Raw genomic sequence first — 17,816 nt, forward strand, 5'->3', positions numbered from 1 at the left:
GACAGGCTATTTGGGTATTGTAAGCGAGGGTAGATTGTACTCCAATCGCTGGGTCTTCCTAGCAGCATATCGCCAAGGGTAGAGCTCGCACTTAGATATAGTCCATCACAATTGTTGTAAAAAGTACGACAGATGTTAACTGATTGAAACAGCAGTACTGCTGAAGTGTTATACCACCAAGCTCAATGCGGTATAGAAGAGCCATTTAGGGCTAGATCACTGCAAGGCTGTCTCTGCCACTGCTGTACGTGCATTTGCAACTGTGGGCCGGAATAGCCACGCAGTGGCGGAAATGCCATCCGCACAGCGTGGAGCTGACGTAGTCTCCCTCTCCAGAACAGATGAGATTGATCATTATATCTCAGCGCAATATCAGCCAATGCTAGAACTTTGGCGCTGCTTAGAGTCGGATCGAAGCTTTAACCAACCAGAGATACTGCTTGTAGGCGTTGCTGGGGCTAGCCGCGCAAGCCGAATCGTCAGCATCCACAAAGATCGCTTCAATGCCGGATAAGTTTAGAAACTCTCTATACCCACGAATCAGAAGCCGCAGAACTCTTTGACTGTCCTTGGACAGATGTATTGTTGTAAACGCAATGGATGATTCCGCAGCCAGAGGTAGCAAGCCCTACCTACGGCGAGGGAACTGTCGTCCGAGGGTATAAGTCGGAGTTTTTCCCATCTCACGCACAATAGCTGGTTTTCACTCTCAAGACCTGCACAACGCATAGAGCCACGATGAGATACAACTCGAAGTGGTCCGCGATCGCGGTCGCGGCTGCTATTCAATCATGCGCTGCTCAGACCTATACTGACTGCAACCCACTGACTAGTATGTTCACCTTTGGAAATTCTCCCACTAAACATCCGCCTGACACTTTGCTGTACAGGCACATGCAACCCTGACAATGGCCTCTCGCAGTGGAGCTTTGAGACCGACCTTACCACCGGCGACACTGCTTTCGATGGCTGGACTGTGACATCTGGCACAGTCTCCAGCACCACCCTCGGAGCGGAGTTCGTGATCAACCAGCAGGGCGACGCCCCCACAATTGCAAGCGACTTCTACATCTTCTTCGGCTATCTCGAGGTCACGATGCGAGCCGCCAACGGCACCGGCATCGTCAGCACCGCAATCCTACAGTCCGATGATCTAGACGAGATTGACTGGGTGAGTCCACTCCAGCTAGACACCCCCATTCAGACAAAGCTAACAACTACATCACAGGAACAAGTAAGCACCTTCAACAACCAAGTCCAAACCAACTACTTCGGCAAAGGCAACACGACCTCCTACGACCGCGGCACCACCGTCGCCGTCACCAGCCCGTCGGACACCTTCCACACCTACGGCATCAGCTGGACAGCCGAGAAAACCGAATGGTTCATCGACGGCGCCTCCGTCCGAACACTCTACTATGAAGACGCCCTCGGCGGAGCAAACTACCCGCAAACCCCAATGCAGGTGCGCATCGGCATCTGGGCGGGCGGCGACCCGAACAACGCAGCGGGCACAATCCAGTGGGCTGGCGGCGAGACGGACTACACTCAAGGCCCGTTCACCATGTACGTTGAGTCCGTCAAGGTGATCAACTACAACCCTGCCGAATCGTATACGTACACCGACAACACGGGCTCGTTCTCGAGTATCAGTCTCTCAAATGCGACCGATAATACATCTAGCGGTGTTATATCGGGCTCAAGCTCGAGCTCTGTCATTCCGACCTCAGCAAATCAAGGCTCCAGCACCGGAAGCGTGACTGTTATACCGACTTCATCAATCGGTAGCTCCAGCACAGCCACCACCCCTGTGATCTCAACCACGACACCCTCTACCTGGAGTCACGGAACAAGCTCACTGACACTCCCAACCTGGACCCCAAGCACAAATAGCGGAAGCATGTCCCCTGGACCTGCGACCACGAGTCCGAGCGTGAGTGAAGGGACCGTGTTCTGTGTCACTCGCACAGGGCCTGGGGGTATGACACAGAGCGCAAGTGCAGTGCAGGAAAGCCCTGATACGAGCACTCCGACAGCCTTTTTCAATAGTGCCCAGGATGAGTCGCCTTCCAAAATCAAGAGTATTTCTGTGGTTCTTGCTGCTTATGTTGCTGCGGCGCTGGGATTCTAGGCTATCTTTATGAAGAAAGAGTTGTTGAAAAGTATGGAGTGGGCTATGTCTGTTATGAGTATTAGTTTATGGTTGTTATGTTGTATGAATTGATACGTGATTCTGCTCTGCGTTATGCATGACTTGATGCAAACTTCCCATGGTATGCGTCAAAAGCTTCCCTATAATCCCTAGTTTGTCATTCCAAGAGGTCAAGTCTTGCCCTGCAAGCGCAGTTGCTAATGCTCATTAATCTCATGCCAATGATCAATCATATGCTCTCGGGTGATATAATCCAAGACCTTCTGCCTGTTCACTACGCTCGAGTCCGAGTATATCACATCTTCAAACATACGCTGTAGTTTGCGTCTTGCGAAATGTCACAGCATCGCGACATCTTCCACAGCCAGATCCTACCCGTCTTCTCGAACAGCCCAGACGTTCCCTATCCCGCTATTCCAGTACGCAGGCGCCCACCCCCACTGGCTTTTGGTCGTATCGGTTTCCATCATCAAGAATGCAACATTAAGATTGCTGTCTGCCGTCATCCCTCCGTTCCATCCCGGCGGGTCATGGCGGAACTCGATGTCCGGGTCTTTCCACAAACGCAACGGCATGCCGAGGCAGACCGATATCGGTGAGATGGATCCGCTGCCTAGCGAGATCTGGTTTGCTGGAGTAACATCCACGGAAACGAAGGGCTCCGACCCATGAAGCTTGACTTCTCCGTGGCAGCAGATCTTCACGCCGCGGACGGCTGTTGGGGCGTGGTATTGAAGACCGGGGACGCTTTCCCTAACATGGTGGTTTCTGTAACTAACCAAATAATCCATTAAATGTCGGAAATTGGCTAGGGTGATGTCCGCATAATCTTCGTGGTGAATCCCTCGCAGGGCAATCATGGGGCCGCGATATTGATGTGGGGTGATGGAGGCGCAGGATGCTTTTACAGAAGCTAATACACTTCTATTCATGCTCGACCCACCTTCCAAATAGGCTTCGCGATGGATGACAGAGACACAGTATCCCTTCTTGTCCGGGGCAAAGGCTACAAACCCGGAGCCCAGGTTTCGGCATCGTATCGGGTTATGTTCAATGCGCATTATTCCTTTGAACGGCTTATCTGTTCCGAGGTAGGGATAAGGGTCAATCTTTGTCCAGCTGATGCCATCCTCGTCTGCTTGGCGTTTACAGGGTATCCATATTAAACATGGCTTGTCTCTCCCAACTGGGAAGAGTATGGCTCGTTTGTGTTCGAAAGATGGCCTATGAGGCAGGGTGGCAAACTGTTTGCAAAGGAGCCTATGTGAAGGAAAGTCACTCTTTTGGCAGTCTCTGGAGCAGTAGTATGTGCTTCGACACCGAGCACATCGGAGCCCTGGACTCTTGTTACACATCACGCAACAGTCTTGAGGCTCGAAATTGTCAATCGGGCAATATCTCGACTTTATAGTTGGGATAATCCCTTCACTTTTTGTGGTGTCATGGTCAGTCAATAATCCAGTAATTCCCAACGTAACAAGACACAACTCACGTAATGAGCAAATTCGCACGCTGCATTTCTCGTTCATTGTCGAACAGCCGCACTTCCTGCTCCCTTTGGTGCCATTCCTCTAGCGTAAGGTGCGAAAAGTCCGACACCAGGCCGGATTGCATAATATTAGCAGTGTGGCCTTTTTGCGTAGGGTGCTTAAAGTCGTCGAGAAGGCCTCGAATGCGAGCCACAAGGCTTTTCTCCAACCGTTCGACGGCGACCTTTACGGTTTTTGAACTCGAGCCTGGCACGGCCCAGGCAGGATAGCACACGCCATGCCTTCCGCGCGTGACAATTGGACCCGGCAAAGCGTTAAGAAAGGTCTCGCAGAGCAGGCAAGTCTTCTTACTGCATCCTAAGTAGTCCAAAGTAGGTTGAGATGCACATCCTTCGTCGTAGTGCAACACTAGCTGCATCTCTGCATGCAAAGAGAATGACTCCGCACAGGCCTTTTCAAACCTCTGGTTAAAGGGAGCAAGCATCGAGACTATGTGCTCAGGCGTGGGACCCAGCCCTAGTTGCTCCCACGCGTGTATATGCCAACCATGTATTTCGAACTCAAACTGGTGGTCGACCTAGAGGGAACCAGTGAGACCTTGCAATTCCGGAACTGTGGCTCTCTGGCAGCTATTGATCGTAATAATCGGCAGTCAATCAGCGGCCTCGCTATAAAGTTCAACAGGCTCTAGAGCTTCAGGCCAGTTTGCGTTCCAAAAGTGTCCAAGAACGACTCTCGGCATTGTGTAAATTGAAGACATTTGTAAGCTTGTTGGACTATAAGCGATCTGTGTTTTAGGGCTCTACTATCAGCATCAGGATGTAGGGTAAGATTGGTCAAGGTTGTCCAAGTTTCAGTCGCAGCCTCATGTCGAAGCCCTCGTTGGAAGTTGGAGTCAGAACTACTTTTTTGAGTCGTTAGGGTTTTCCGGAGACCTTCAATCCAAGTATCAATCCGGCGGGACGTGTAATCTATCACCTTGAGCTCGAATTCTGCGAGAGAGGCTTCATTTGCGTCCGCTCCTGTGCCAGCTATCACATCCAGTCACAAAATATTCAACATCCCGCACGAGCATGAGAAGTTTTTACTTACCCTTGGCACTACCAGCCAAATAGTCCTCCAACATCTTGCAATAACCCACAAGCTGACAGTCCATGCCATCGGCGCCAGAATGAAAACCATCATTCCCTGCGATATCCACCTCAACGCCGTCTTCCGCTTCACGTATCGCCGTTGCCGTAACTCCATCCCACCCCTTGCAGGGCGACAGCAACTGCGCAGTGCAGTCGAGGAATTTTCGGCGAACGGAATCTCGAGGACCTGACAGAACCACAGTCTTCTCTGTCTCATAGTCCGTGTCACAGTCGCTTAGCTCATCTGTATCGCTGTCGCGTTGCGCATTGTTTCCAACATCATAAAGCTCCTCGTGGTTTCGTTTGTTGGTAAGGTAGGAGAGGATATGAGCTGCCCAGACAACACGTGCAATGGACTCTTCGTGTGGGTAAGTTAGCGCTCTATTCGACCCAGCCATCGTGCGCAAAGTAGGCGAGTGTCTCTGGAAAACAATCCAGGGTTTGTTGCTCAAGGCCAATGCCCAGGTGATGAGGATTGACGACAAGATCAGTGCGGGGTAGTTAGATCTGGTGTTATAGGTTGCATGCAACAAATGCAGGTTGTTGACTTGGCGTAAGTGGACGAGTAATATTGGCCCAATTGAGGAATGTCAGCTACCTGGTTCTTCTATTCCAAAGCTGCTCTTAGAAGGCAAGATGTGAAGTAGGGTAAGAAGACGATTCACGCAGAGGCACAGAGGTCTTGATAAGCGTTTCTCGAAATGCATTTGCGAATAGATGGTATGGCTTAGGGCTAGGGGATGTTACTATGACAGAAATTACATTCAATCTAATGTACTTCCGATAAATAGATGTCCGGCACGAAATAAGGACCACGAGAATTCTGCAACACTCTCAGGGACAATCAGGCGCCGGGTGCTACACCAGTAATTTTCATTATAGCTAGCTAAAATAATGAGGCACAGGTCCGGACTAGATCAAGCTGATTGCCAGCCCCGCCAGAACAACATACATTGCTAACATTGATCGTCATTCTGCTCAGTTTAGGATATGGACCTGGAGAATCGGACTAGGTCTGACGGCCCCCGGACTTTCCTCCACATTTCGCCTTGCCATTACCCCATGTTGGAGCACGTAATGTGGAGTTCGTCACCAAGGATAATAAAGCCGATCCCTGCCAACGTGGAGTTTGCCCTATATTTACCCGATTTTCCACTCAAGCCTTACCAAGAGAAGAAGGACACCTCGCAAACATATGGAGACAGTTACGTATACTACGCAATGACTTCCCTTGCGCCGGATGAACGAAGAATCTTTCCAGTCCCCCGGAGATGAGTATATAACTGACACAAACACGGGGCATCTGTAGGAAGTATCACAGCAGCCTAGTCCTCCTTTCCGCCACATCTACCAACCTACTCATCAAAATTTCAGCCCAACGGTCAACATGAAGTTCATAACTTCTACTATCCTCCTCACCCTCCTCGCCCACGCAACAGGCACCCCCCTCCCCCGCGCCACCAAAGCTCCCTACTTCATCACAATCGGCGACTCCACCGTCGCCGTAAACGGCGGCTGGGGCGACGGCTTCCTCTCCTTCGTCGACGACCCAGCCGACGGCCAAAACCGCGGCAAGAGCGGAAGCACGACCGTCTCGTGGCGCGCAAACGGCCGCTGGGCAGCGCTGGTACAGAACATCAACGAGACCGTAGCGGACTACGACACGATCGTGACGATCCAGTTCGGGCATAACGACCAGAAGTCCTTGACGCTGGATGAGTACCGCGAGAATCTCGTAACGCTTGCGGGGGATATTCAGGCGTTGGGTGCTACGCCGGTAATCTCACCCACTTTCACTCTCGTACCCTTTGTCTTTAAGAAAAGAAGCTAACTGAGGTTAGATTATCATCACCCCGCTTACACGCCGGAACTTCAACGGCGACGCCGTGAAGGAGGACTTCGTCGAGTGGCGCGGCAAAGCCATCGCTGCTGCCAAAGATGCGGGCGCGGACTGGCTTGACCTGACTACCGCGAGCACGGACTATGTGAATGCCATTGGGGCCGCGAATGCAGAGACCTATGACCTCAGCGACGGCGATGGAACTCACATCAACGCCAAGGGCGGAATTGTCTTTGGCCGGATGGTTGCCGACCTGCTGCTGGAGAAGAGGTCTGACTTGGAGGAGTACATTATTCCCAATGAGGCGTTGAGCGAGAAGATTTGGGCGGGGGAGTATGCGACTGGGGATGAGTGAGTCATAGCATGAGATGAGGGTTATCTAGGATTGAATTGCTGCTTGTGCATATATTGAAATTGAAGTCGATGGAGCAACAGTTCCTGTTCCCTTTGGGATATTCCACTGTACCGTTCACTCTGCCCCATCATATGATCCCATGAGACCTTTACCCTTCAATAAGCAACCCACTCTCCTTCAAAGCCGGCAATGCCCTCTCCAAAACCCACTCCGTGCACTTCACCAACGGCCTCCTCTCCTCTCCGGTCTCATAAAACGTCAACGGGTCTTTCGTCTTAAAAGGTTCTGTCTTCATAGTCTTGACGTTGAACGCCTTCTGCTGCAGCGGTGTCGGTAGGGAGCTAAGCAGCTTCTCCCATTCATGCGGATGAGCCGCTGCAGGCGTGACACCGAGTCTCTCGAGAGAATGCAAGGGCTCCAACGGATCATGCGGGCGTGGTGTATAGCTCATCCCGGCCGCGGAGGTGACGTCTCCTGTGACGTGGTGGATTGTCCCGGTGTTGTCGGGGTTTGTTTTGACGAAGATGGTGGTGTGGTATCTTGGCTGGGGCATGTCGGGGTCTTGCATTGCGAGGGGGAATTCGGCGAGGTAGACTTCGTGGTAGGTGGGCATTGTGAGCTGACTGTCTGCAAGGGTGAATGACTAGATTAGGGCTATGTAGTGTGGTTTCGGATGTCACTTAAGATGGAACAGAAGGGATAAGAGGAGAATAGACGCGTTACCGATGATGAGGGGTACGCACTGCATAGCATCACGTGGAGATATCTATTTGATACAAAACCTCTCGTTTACTTGGAGAATACAGGTCACACTGAAGAGGCAACACTTATGCCTTGGATAAAACCCCTTCCAATGGTACTAACAACATTCTGAGCTGGTATCCCAGAATATAGGGAAACAAGTCAGCGGAACACCCTGGGTGCGAGTCTTGCTAGAGACCTCACTTGGGCGATCAGGTCCTCGTCGTAGCGATGTATATAGGGGAAACCAAAACCAAGTACAATCCCCAGAACTGTCAAAAAGACAGGAGACCTATACTGTGAGGTCTTGAGAGCAAAGTATCGAAGAATTCACGTCTGATTGCCACCCTAACGACATAGTCAGTTCAGGCCACCAAATTTCCCAACGTTATCGGGAGTACTCACCGTCAGAACATAATCCTGAAACCTCGGCCAGCGATTATTTGCGCGCTGACCCTCGATGCGGACCCAATCGAAACACTCTTCGATGAAACCTACGACCGGCTAAGCAAGCTCTATAAGAAATAGTCCGGGGACGACAATGCATATTATAATAGAAGGATTGGGAATCATAACATGGTCCTCTGCCTCATGCCACGCATGGGGAAAGGAAATGCTGCAAATAAATGTCGGAACATTAAATAACTGAGCGGATGCTGAATGAAATAAAGTCTTAGCGGTATCGTAAGGTCAACATATTTTCTCGTGAAATTTTGTGTCACGTAATCTGGTGCAGGGAATGGCCATCGCCTTGCAGCGCACGCCACGTATGTTGTCTCATATGACCAGTGAGGCAGACTGTCTCATTCGCGTCTCTCTCAATTGGAACTCGAGTCCATAACCCAACTCTCTGGAATTCAATAGGAGAGAGGCTGCCATATTTCGCCCCATCGGCAGTGCCTACTCTGACTAGTAGAGCGGCTCAGCCACAGCAGTTGTACACCCGATAGAATGGATTCGAAATCAGACGATGTAGTGGGTGTTGATCCTTTTAGCCGAACAGAATAGGGCTCTTGTGTACTGACAATATCAGTCGGACATTGTCAGGACCTTCGTTATCCGCCGAGCATTAACAGGGCTTCCTCTAGGCAAAAACATCCTTGCCCATTCGGGACTCCTCGTTCTTCTACGGTGCGGGAGTTTCTATATTCTCGAACGACTGGATGGCCGGTCACGGATGAGTACGTAAAGAAGCTACAGATGAAACCCTCCTTCTTAGTTTTATGCCTCAATGTGTCCGCGCCTCATCACTAACGGTCGTTCGATGTTCCAGGGTGCGAGGAAATCACCTTCCAGGTCGTGCATACACACCAGTACCATCAGGAGATCACCCTTGATGAGCTCCGTTGGACAAAGCAACGCTACGGACAGGCTGTATCTCTCCCCCGAACTGTGCACGAAGCTCGGAGCTTTTTCATCGAATATGTTCAGCAGTACCCGTACAATTCGCGCTTTAGAAACTGCCATGTCGCGCAAGAGGACATTAGGAGGTGGCTTGGTCTAACGGTTCCGGAGCCATCGGCAATGGCCAAGGCTGGAATTTGGCTTGCTTCATGGATTCCGCAGGGGGCAGTGGATAGTTCAGGCGGCAATGTGGATGAGCAGGACAAATTGCAGTGACTATGGGCGTGTTTCTAGGATCTGAGGTCCATGGAGCAGCGCAATCCTACACCTATAATCCTAACCTTACGCCGCGTGTCGGCGACTTCGCCTCGAACTGTGCCGCGACTCATACCCCAGCGACGAGGAGGACATAAACCACTCTGGCCTAGATGACTGTGATTCTGGATTTCGATGGCGACGGTGATGGCGACGGCGGCGGCGGCGGCTTGAGGAGCCAGTACTCTCCGTAGTATGAAAGGTACCGAGAATTGAGCCTGTATCGGACTCATTGGCGGTCGCCTCGCTCGATCGTTGTTGCCATTCACGGATCCCAGCGTATATATCATCCCTCTCGCGCGTAGAACTAGTTTTCCCTTGACGTGGGACATTTTCCTCCATATCTCCTCCGTCTTCATGTACGTCCTCTGCGGTTTCACTCACTATGCCATCATTCGGGTGCTTGTAGGCACCGTACCCAGCAGACTCATCATGAAATGTTTCATCGCCTTCGTCATCATACTCAGCGGCTGCATCTGATTCACCCTCTTGTTGCTCGCTAGCATAGGAGGTTTGGGGGGTTGGTTCACCGTCTGACTCAATTGACTCCTCGTCGATTGTCTCTTCATTGGAGGTCTCCTCGGGCACTCCGAGGATGCGGATTTCTTCGTTGCTCCCTGTTATAGCGCAACCTCAATTAGTCTTGGCCACTCGATTGGGAAAATTCGTAAAATCCACAAGTGTCTAGACAAGGGCCTACAAATGCTCACCAAACAACCACGAGACCAGTCCAGGGTCTTTCGGAGGGAGCAGCTGGACATAACTGTGGTTCTTCTTGTCTTCATTCGGAAGGTTCATCGTCACCATGTTCTGCCTATTGTGTATGTCGCTGCACAGTCTGAAGGGGCGGATACTATCCGGGAAGGCAAGCGGCTCCTTGATCAGGATCGGGACAACTGTCGGCATCAAGACATCGAACTGCAGACATCGATTTTCTTTTGAGTTCCTATCTTCGCGTCTTATTGACTGCATCATCCGCACCATCTCGTCGAGATCGTCCCAGATCCCGAGAAACTGTCGTGTCAGTGGACCCTCCCTAAGCAATCTCTCAGCGAAGAAATGTCTCCATAACGTGTCCGGGTTGTAAATCAGGTACCAGGTTTCACGTCCGCCGGTGCTGATGGCGTTCGTGAGGATTGTCCACACATTATTCGCGAACTCTCGCGCATCCAGTGCTGACCTCGCATCGGTGTTCACCCGAATCGCACGAAGGTCTCGGGACATATCACCGAGGATTGCAATCCCCTGACTTGCACCATAGGCTATCGAGATGACAGCGGCCGTTTGCATGCCGGTCGCGAGGCCAAATGCACCCGCTACATAATTGAGCTTATCAGCATGCGATCCCGCAGTAATAAGGCCTTTGAGTAGCTTTTCAGCCGGGTCAATCAGACGTGATCCTTTCTCAAAGAAGTCTCTCGCCGTTTTGAATGCTCTTGGCTCCATATCAGGCAGGTAATCACGAAAAGTCATTTAAGATGATCGGAAGAAGCACGAGGTGGGTGAAAATAGTTTGAGCCAGAGGGGAGCTCAATAGCCGACTACCCCGCCGCTGCAAACACGGCGAAGCGCCCAGCGTATGTACGCTCTTCGCTATTGGATGCCAAACCTGATCATGTGTTGCATGTTCGCGATAAGACGGAAAAAGCAAATATAACAACTATGTTGACTTGAGCGGCGGGTTTATTGGGTGCGGCTACAAAGCGCCCTGGGAGCATGACCATCATATGTAATCTTTATGTTATTATGAACTGAGGAGAGAAAAGTATCTACGGCCACCGAAATTGGGACTACCTCGCTCACGGTCTTGGCCTAGCTGCTAGTCACACGCAAACGCAGTTTCTCAAGCACCCAACGACAGAGTCAAATTTGGTAGTAACGGCATATGGCCCGGGGTAAGACTAAAAATGAACCACCAGGTTATAATACGTATTGACAATACACACACTTTATCTACTTCATGCGAGTACGTTGGATAATGGTATTGACAAGTTCTTAAAGAAAGAGTAAATTAGGTTCATCAAACAACAACGAAATTTCGAATGGTAATAATAGATAGCATTAAACCCGACCTATTCATAGTCACTGGCCCCGCTGGCGTTGGGAAATCGTCCTTTGTCACATTGATCACGCTTGAGGATGTTTATATAGGATCTGGAGCCAGGTATTGTTGACTAGAGACCCCTTTTCCACAGATCACAAAGGTCTAACGAGAACAGGCACGACATCCATCAGTTTGGTCCCCGCGGTGATCGGTGATAAGCGCTGCCTGTTTCTCGATATGCCTGGTTTCAACACTCGCGATTTTGACGACTGGGACATTTTTGTTCGGCTTATGACCGGTCTGTCAGTTGTCCAGCAGTACGTCCAATTTCGGGGAGTCCTGTACGTCGACTCTTTCTCAAGCAAACGTGTCACGGACGCAGCGAGCAAAACTCCGCTAGTCGCTTTCTGCGGCGAGAGCTATACGCCCCAACGTGACAATTGTTACCGCCTATTGGATTGAACTAGATGAGGGCGACAGACCAAGCGACGAACTAGCTCTTGTTGATATGTGGATAGAATCAGACCTTTCCCGCCCCTTTTTCTCGAACGGAACCCAAATCTACCACCATGGGCTAGACACCGAGCATGGAGGGAAGAGAGCATTGCATGCCAAGAAGTCCGCAATCAGACGTGGAATGCTCGCAGCGGATATGATTGCTGTGCGCTACCATGAACCCAGTGAATGGAAGCTCAAGATATACACAGAGATCGCAAATGGCGCTTCCTTGGATACGACATCCGATAGGCGATGGCTGCGAGATGGGACTCCAGCAGGTGCAAGTCAGGGTCCCGTTGAGGTAACTTCTAATCCTTCAGCTGGCGACAGCCATCGCAACCCGCCACAGCAACAACAAAATGGAGCTGGCGAACAGTCAAGCACCTCTTGGTCATCTCAATTTGTTACCTTTATAAGGAAGCCAAACCGTGGATTGGGCTTTTATGAACGACTGCCAACTTGTACATGAATCCCAATCCAGTTTCTGTCTTGCGCCTTTTCAGCCACAGTATATCAAGCGCAGTCGAGACGGAACTCTGTGATGACGCAGCGGATATGCTTGAAGGGATGGACTAATGAGCTATGAATCTGGATGATGTTATTTTTGATTGAACACTCGGTCTGAGGAATCAGTCTACAGCAATTCAAACTGAGAGGAAAGGAAAAGAGTGATTTTGATAACATTTCCTTGTCTTCCTCTCCCATGGTACGACTTCCGGCTGTGAAACTTACGCAGTATGTGTTGGGTGGTGCTGGCCACCGGTCACGTGTTCGCGTAGATAGTTAGTGCAGCGCACAGGCGCCACAGGTAGCAATACAACCGATTGCTTGCTCCAGAGAGTATGTAGGCCTTTTTAACTCATTACATCTTGGTGCTGGCGGCTCAATAAAATACTCCCGCTAAGGGCTTGGCAGTGGGCGAGAAGAGAATCATCATGTGTTTGTTGGTGAAGGCGATTTCGAGAACGACTGTACATATTTCTAGTTTCCAGACTCTTCTCCAAAAATCAGCTTCGTGATAAAGACCCTCTTTACCTGATTATAATAGTAATCTGAGATGTTCTCCACTGTCTTCCAAGCAATATAAGTGGTAGGGCAGAGCTTTCTATGATGGCCCTAATTACCATGCTTGACTGATACCACAATTGTCGTGTCTTCTGACCAGACCCACTAATTACTATATCGCGCGTAATCCTAACGACATAAATAGAGGGTCGAGAGACCATATTGCGGGAATCTCAAGCGAAAGGGATGAAAGTTGTTAGATAGGTCCGCATGGAACTCTCTTGACGGAATACTAAAAAGGGTAAAGCTTTCTTACGGTACTGTTTCTCCTCATTCAGCTCGTCATTAAAGAGGTATATAGACTAGACCTATTACGGACTAACCCTCGGGTGTGGCGCTGAGAAAGAGCCGAAGAGTTTGAAAACATCAAAGCCGAACGTGCAAGGCGCTGTAGCTCCTTCTCTCCTTTTCTCGCCTCCAGGTTCATGGATTCTTTTTTGCGTTCCATTCTTCTTGACTGTCCTACGCGACCACCATGACCACACCTGAAAGGGAGGAGCCAGGGGCGAAACGACGCCGGAACTTCAAACGGGCCAGTATGGCGTGTATTGGCTGTAAGAGATCGAAACGGAAATGCGACATCGCCAGCCGATTGGCGGAATCCGAAGGGTGTACGACCTGCACTAAAAAAGGGGAGGCTTGCGAGGTCCGCTATGGCGAAGACAAGCGTCGGAAGCGAAGTGCTGCTGTGGACGTTGACCTGCAAGCGCGAATATCTGCTCTGGAAGGGTTACTATTACAGAGAACAGGCACTGCGGCTTCTACTCCGCGCGCGAGTGACTTAGGACGGATTGTAGCTGGGGGTACCACAGAGCCCGAGGACGGTCATGTCGCTCGTCTGACCGGCCATGAGACCGAGCTATCCAGTGGGACTGGGATCAAGGCGCTCCATATAATCTCCCCTTTACCTGAGCATGCCGCCTCCCGTGTACACAACTCGCAGTCGTCAATTGAATTGGACAGAGGTGGGGAGGACGTGCTTAACGGAGAATCTCACCACACCGGGCACTCTTCTACCAAGCACCATGCTGTTCCAGACAGAAGGAACAGCCTTCGCACATCACGACCAGGGTCTGTTGGGGACATGTCCTATACCGATGACGGCAGCAGCATCATCAACAAGGTTATCTCTCGGGACCGCTGTCTAGATGCCCAGCGTGCCGACAAGCATGCGTACTTTGGATCGACCAGTATTTTTCATCTATTGAACACACTGGAGAGAAACACTCATAGCCAAAGGGCAGGTCAGCCGGCGGTTGAAGCAAATGATCCCGATCTTGACTACCGTCTAGAACCGGAGCCTGTCGTTTCTCATTTGCTTGAACTCTTCTGGGATGGGCAAGCCTCCCATATTCAAGTTGTCCCTCGAAGACAATTCCTAGCGCACAAGGACGCCTATGAGACCGGGCCTACAAACAATTGCCAGAAGTACCAGTTTTTCTCGCCCAGTCTGCTGTTCGCTATCATGTCGTTGGCAGCAATGATTAGCCTTCAAAGAGGCGTCAGGCATCAGAGTACATCTAATGGTGGTATAGCGGGTGATGTATACTTCCGAAAGGCCAAGCAGCTCTTCGACCAGGAAATAGGCCGCCCACGTATTACAACAATCCAAACGGCTCTTCTTTTGGGTTCGCGCTACGGAGCACTGGGTCATCACTCGCTTGGCTGGACTTATAGTGGAATAGCTCTTCGCATGGCAGTGGAGCTTGGTCTGCACCTGAAGTATCAGGTTCCAACATCTCATGATCTCTTGAGTTAAGATAGAGATCTGATGGAAGTCCGCAGCAAGGTGTTCTGGGGCTGCTACATACAAGATAAACTATGGAGCGCCTACTGCGGCCGACCATCCCTTCTCAACGATACCAACATTACCTTGCCCCTGCCGGGAGCGAGTCTGGACCCCGATAATAGCCTCGATGACTCTGAGAAAACTATCGTTTTGGTGCATCAAGAAATCCTGAAATTGACGCTCAGGATCTCACAGATCCTCGATAGGCTATATTTCCCACAGGACCGAGATGTCGGCACTGACATCCACAACACGGCCATGACCCTGCATGCCGATCTGCTTCACTGGCATTTTATAAATTATCATACCGTTTTGAACACATCTATTGATTCCGATCCATCGACATTTGACACAACCGCAATCTACACCTCGCAGCTACAAATATTGCCAAGTTGGCTCGAGATTACTCCCTATTTTACGATATCAGGCAAATAACAAGCCCTGCAATTCACTTTATCTTCATCGCAGCCACAGTGCATTTAATCAACTACCATGTCACAAAGCAGGATTCACACGAAACATGGTTCCAGGGGTGTGTGTCGAGTCTCGGAGACATCTCGCAATCGTACCCCATCGCAGCTAAGGCCGTGTCCGTTCTCACTGAGCTCTTAAAGCAATTCGGGGCCTGTGGAGGGTTTGACAATCAGTCATGTATGCAGTCAAATAACGCCTTAGGGCTCCAGGGAGCGCAGTCTTTGAGTCCAAACGACCGTACTCATACCAGTCCATCGAACCATGGCCACACCAAAGGAGACCGCACTTCTAGTAAACAACCTAATCAAACCACCGCATCTTTGCAGCAGCCTCAATCTAGCTTCGTCGGCACCAGCGCGTCAGCAAGTGCCAACGAGGGCGTAAACTTTGGGCAGTTTGACTGGTCTGTGTGCAATTCACCTATCAATCCCCCTCCCCCTCTCGACGACATGAGCATGGAGCCCTGTCAGTCCATTTGGAATACCGATTCTATCCTTGGATCTAGCTCATCCTTTTCACTTCCAACATTGCGGTCACTTGGAAACTCGAGCGAGCTACCAGGGTTCACTTACAGCCTCACTGACCCACAGGACGCGTCAAGTCGAGTGGACGGATCAGACCCTACTCGTGCTCTTTTTGATCGATTTTACGGGACGGCCTTTGGATTGAGTCAATGCTAGATCTGTTTCCAGTACTTCAACCAAACGTATTGCTGTATTTTACCTTACTCATTATACAGATGTTCCATCACTAGATCGTACGACGTAAAAGTAGTCCGATTTCTGCCAGCTGATTAGATCAAGGTCTGTCTATACGATACAGTGTTTCCGCGACATTGAGGTATGCCTCATACTCAACATCCCCTCCATCCAGATCATAATGATAATGCCCACCCTTCCGACCACCATCGAGATCGAAGCAATGTGTATGCTCCATCCTCAACCCCAATCCCTCTAGATCTGCACTATGAAACACCGTCAAGCAGACTATCGGAGCCTCACAAGTATGGTATCTCAACCATTCATTCTCCAGCTTCTTCCGATCAGTAAACGGCAATTCCTCTGGCCTAGGAAAATCCGGCATAACATGAAACTTCGCCCTTCCAGCCTTCAGCAAGAACACACCACCCAGGGAAACCTGTCTGTCCTCTCCATAGTGTTGCCGGAGACCGGCCCGAATCGCATTCGTGAAACTCTCAACCCCAATCCTCGTCCTTGCAGTAACCTTCATCACCGGCCCTGTCTCACCCCGACACCCAAATAAATTCACCATAAGCGCACAGTTCGCAGTTGGCGAATGCCGACACTTGATTGCCTCCGCTGTCTCCTCCCCCTTCTCCGCGCCTTGAACAACCTCAACAACCCTCGTCCCATTCACCACATCCAACGACCCCTCCTCCCGGAAATCCGCCCTCTCACCAGTCCTCGCAGCCCATGAAAGATTCGGCGCAAGCTCTGCATTATGCCCGATATCCTGCCACGGCGCCGCACCCGCCCCGAGAACAAACCCTCTTTCAGGGCTCATCTGCATGTCTTTCGCGAGAGATAAGAGTGAGAACTTTGCGTTGAAGTTCGGCGTTGGAAAGAGATTTGCTTGTCCGCCGACATCTGCGATGACAGGGTCACCGCATAGGCCTGGAGCTGCGAGACCGAAGGGGGGTTGCCGGAGATCGGGGCACTGGATGATTTGTGCGGATGCATGGGTGAAGTTTTGTTTGAGGGCTCGTGAGATTACCGGTGCTAGCTCGGAGAGGGGTGGAGGGGTGAGGGGGTGTATTGTTACCGCCATTTCGATACCAATATTCGTGGTATGTGATGGTGATAGTGATGGTGATGGTGGGATGAGGGGAATTGTGGTGGGTGGTTTTGAAGCGGGGTACAATTCATCATCGCCAGCTCGGGTTGGGATTTCCGAGATTACTCTAATTCTCTTGTAAATTCTGGTGAAGCCAGTATCATCGCCTGAAATATCGCCATTCGCTCTAGTGATATAGTATATAGCACGTAGGTCAAATTCGTTGCTTACGACAAAGACCTTTTTGGCCCCCCAACCGGACCTCGTCACCCTGCATCAATCAACGTGCTGATCGCCTGTCCCCCTTCCATATCGGCAACGCCTCCGGACAGATCGGCTAGGTGTTCGTATAACATCGAGTGTACTGACTGATGCTCAGCCCTTCCGCGGTACAATGTGTCCAGATGGGTAATATCTCCGCAGCACAGCCAAGCAGGGTCCGACCTGATCAGCACCCCAGCTATTCCGTAAGGTGAGATTCTTATGCCAACCTGTCAAACTTCGCCGAGTTGGGGTTGGGACATGACGTGTTAAGTGCCGATCTTGCTGTTAAGCTCTTTGCGCTTGGTTCAACCTTCGATAAAGCCTATTCTGTACCCCGGAGTATGGTGGTCCTTGCGAGAGTCGTGTGGTTGGAGCTCATAGACCAGACGAACCCAGCTCGATGCTATGTGCCCCAGTCTGAGTATACTTGGACTATCAGAGTATAGACTACCCAAGCTCCCCTAATCCAATGCCCATGAGGAATTCTGTTCTGCATACTTTCAATCCTGTGCATGAGC

General features: G+C 50.7%; 9 protein-coding genes across 9 annotated transcripts; 5 read left to right on the plus strand and 4 right to left on the minus strand.

Annotated features, from left to right (window-relative positions):
- Window positions 1-738: 738 nt before the first annotated feature.
- Window positions 739-2,131, plus strand: BJY04DRAFT_210299 (concanavalin A-like lectin/glucanase domain-containing protein; the record flags this gene model as incomplete). The annotated part of the gene is made up of 3 exons (XM_073714232.1): window positions 739-832; window positions 891-1,171; window positions 1,229-2,131. 3 exons carry the CDS (start codon window positions 739-741, stop codon window positions 2,129-2,131), a joined length of 1,278 nt encoding a protein of 425 aa, XP_073566752.1.
- Window positions 2,132-2,349: 218 nt separating this feature from the next.
- BJY04DRAFT_210300 (uncharacterized protein) lies at window positions 2,350-5,173 on the minus strand (the record flags this gene model as incomplete). Its single annotated transcript, XM_073714233.1, has 6 exons — window positions 2,350-2,479; window positions 2,528-3,580; window positions 3,645-4,158; window positions 4,203-4,327; window positions 4,373-4,664; window positions 4,735-5,173. 6 exons carry the CDS (start codon window positions 5,171-5,173, stop codon window positions 2,350-2,352), a joined length of 2,553 nt encoding a protein of 850 aa, XP_073566753.1.
- A 989-nt stretch (window positions 5,174-6,162) lies between these two features.
- On the plus strand, window positions 6,163-7,022 carry BJY04DRAFT_231216 (SGNH hydrolase-type esterase domain-containing protein; the record flags this gene model as incomplete). Its single annotated transcript, XM_073719469.1, has 2 exons — window positions 6,163-6,552; window positions 6,617-7,022. The coding sequence occupies 2 exons, from the start codon at window positions 6,163-6,165 to the stop codon at window positions 6,968-6,970; spliced, it is 744 nt and encodes a 247-aa protein (XP_073566754.1). The 3' UTR covers window positions 6,971-7,022.
- A 96-nt stretch (window positions 7,023-7,118) lies between these two features.
- On the minus strand, window positions 7,119-7,583 carry BJY04DRAFT_222617 (uncharacterized protein; the record flags this gene model as incomplete). Its single annotated transcript, XM_073717445.1, has 1 exon — window positions 7,119-7,583. One exon carries the CDS (start codon window positions 7,581-7,583, stop codon window positions 7,119-7,121), a length of 465 nt encoding a protein of 154 aa, XP_073566755.1.
- A 682-nt stretch (window positions 7,584-8,265) lies between these two features.
- Window positions 8,266-9,687, plus strand: BJY04DRAFT_199237 (uncharacterized protein). The gene is made up of 3 exons (XM_073712738.1): window positions 8,266-8,686; window positions 8,745-8,892; window positions 8,985-9,687. The coding sequence occupies exons 1-3, from the start codon at window positions 8,663-8,665 to the stop codon at window positions 9,329-9,331; spliced, it is 519 nt and encodes a 172-aa protein (XP_073566756.1). The 5' UTR covers window positions 8,266-8,662; the 3' UTR covers window positions 9,332-9,687.
- BJY04DRAFT_199241 (uncharacterized protein) lies at window positions 9,658-11,231 on the minus strand. Its single transcript, XM_073712739.1, has one exon. The coding sequence runs from the start codon at window positions 10,841-10,843 to the stop codon at window positions 10,067-10,069; it is 777 nt and encodes a 258-aa protein (XP_073566757.1). The 5' UTR covers window positions 10,844-11,231; the 3' UTR covers window positions 9,658-10,066.
- Window positions 11,232-11,384: 153 nt separating this feature from the next.
- Window positions 11,385-12,737, plus strand: BJY04DRAFT_199242 (uncharacterized protein). The gene has a single exon (XM_073712740.1). The coding sequence runs from the start codon at window positions 11,923-11,925 to the stop codon at window positions 12,379-12,381; it is 459 nt and encodes a 152-aa protein (XP_073566758.1). The 5' UTR covers window positions 11,385-11,922; the 3' UTR covers window positions 12,382-12,737.
- A 715-nt stretch (window positions 12,738-13,452) lies between these two features.
- On the plus strand, window positions 13,453-14,736 carry BJY04DRAFT_222620 (uncharacterized protein; the record flags this gene model as incomplete). Its single annotated transcript, XM_073717446.1, has 1 exon — window positions 13,453-14,736. The coding sequence occupies one exon, from the start codon at window positions 13,453-13,455 to the stop codon at window positions 14,734-14,736; it is 1,284 nt and encodes a 427-aa protein (XP_073566759.1).
- Window positions 14,737-16,038: 1,302 nt separating this feature from the next.
- Window positions 16,039-17,028, minus strand: BJY04DRAFT_231230 (PTD012 family protein; the record flags this gene model as incomplete). Its single annotated transcript, XM_073719470.1, has 1 exon — window positions 16,039-17,028. The coding sequence occupies one exon, from the start codon at window positions 17,026-17,028 to the stop codon at window positions 16,039-16,041; it is 990 nt and encodes a 329-aa protein (XP_073566760.1).
- Between the last annotated feature and the right edge of the window lie 788 nt (window positions 17,029-17,816).

Source organism: Aspergillus karnatakaensis, assembly GCF_047715665.1.
Source record: "Aspergillus karnatakaensis strain CBS 102800 unplaced genomic scaffold BJY04scaffold_61, whole genome shotgun sequence".
Classification (NCBI taxonomy): domain Eukaryota; kingdom Fungi; phylum Ascomycota; class Eurotiomycetes; order Eurotiales; family Aspergillaceae; genus Aspergillus; species Aspergillus karnatakaensis.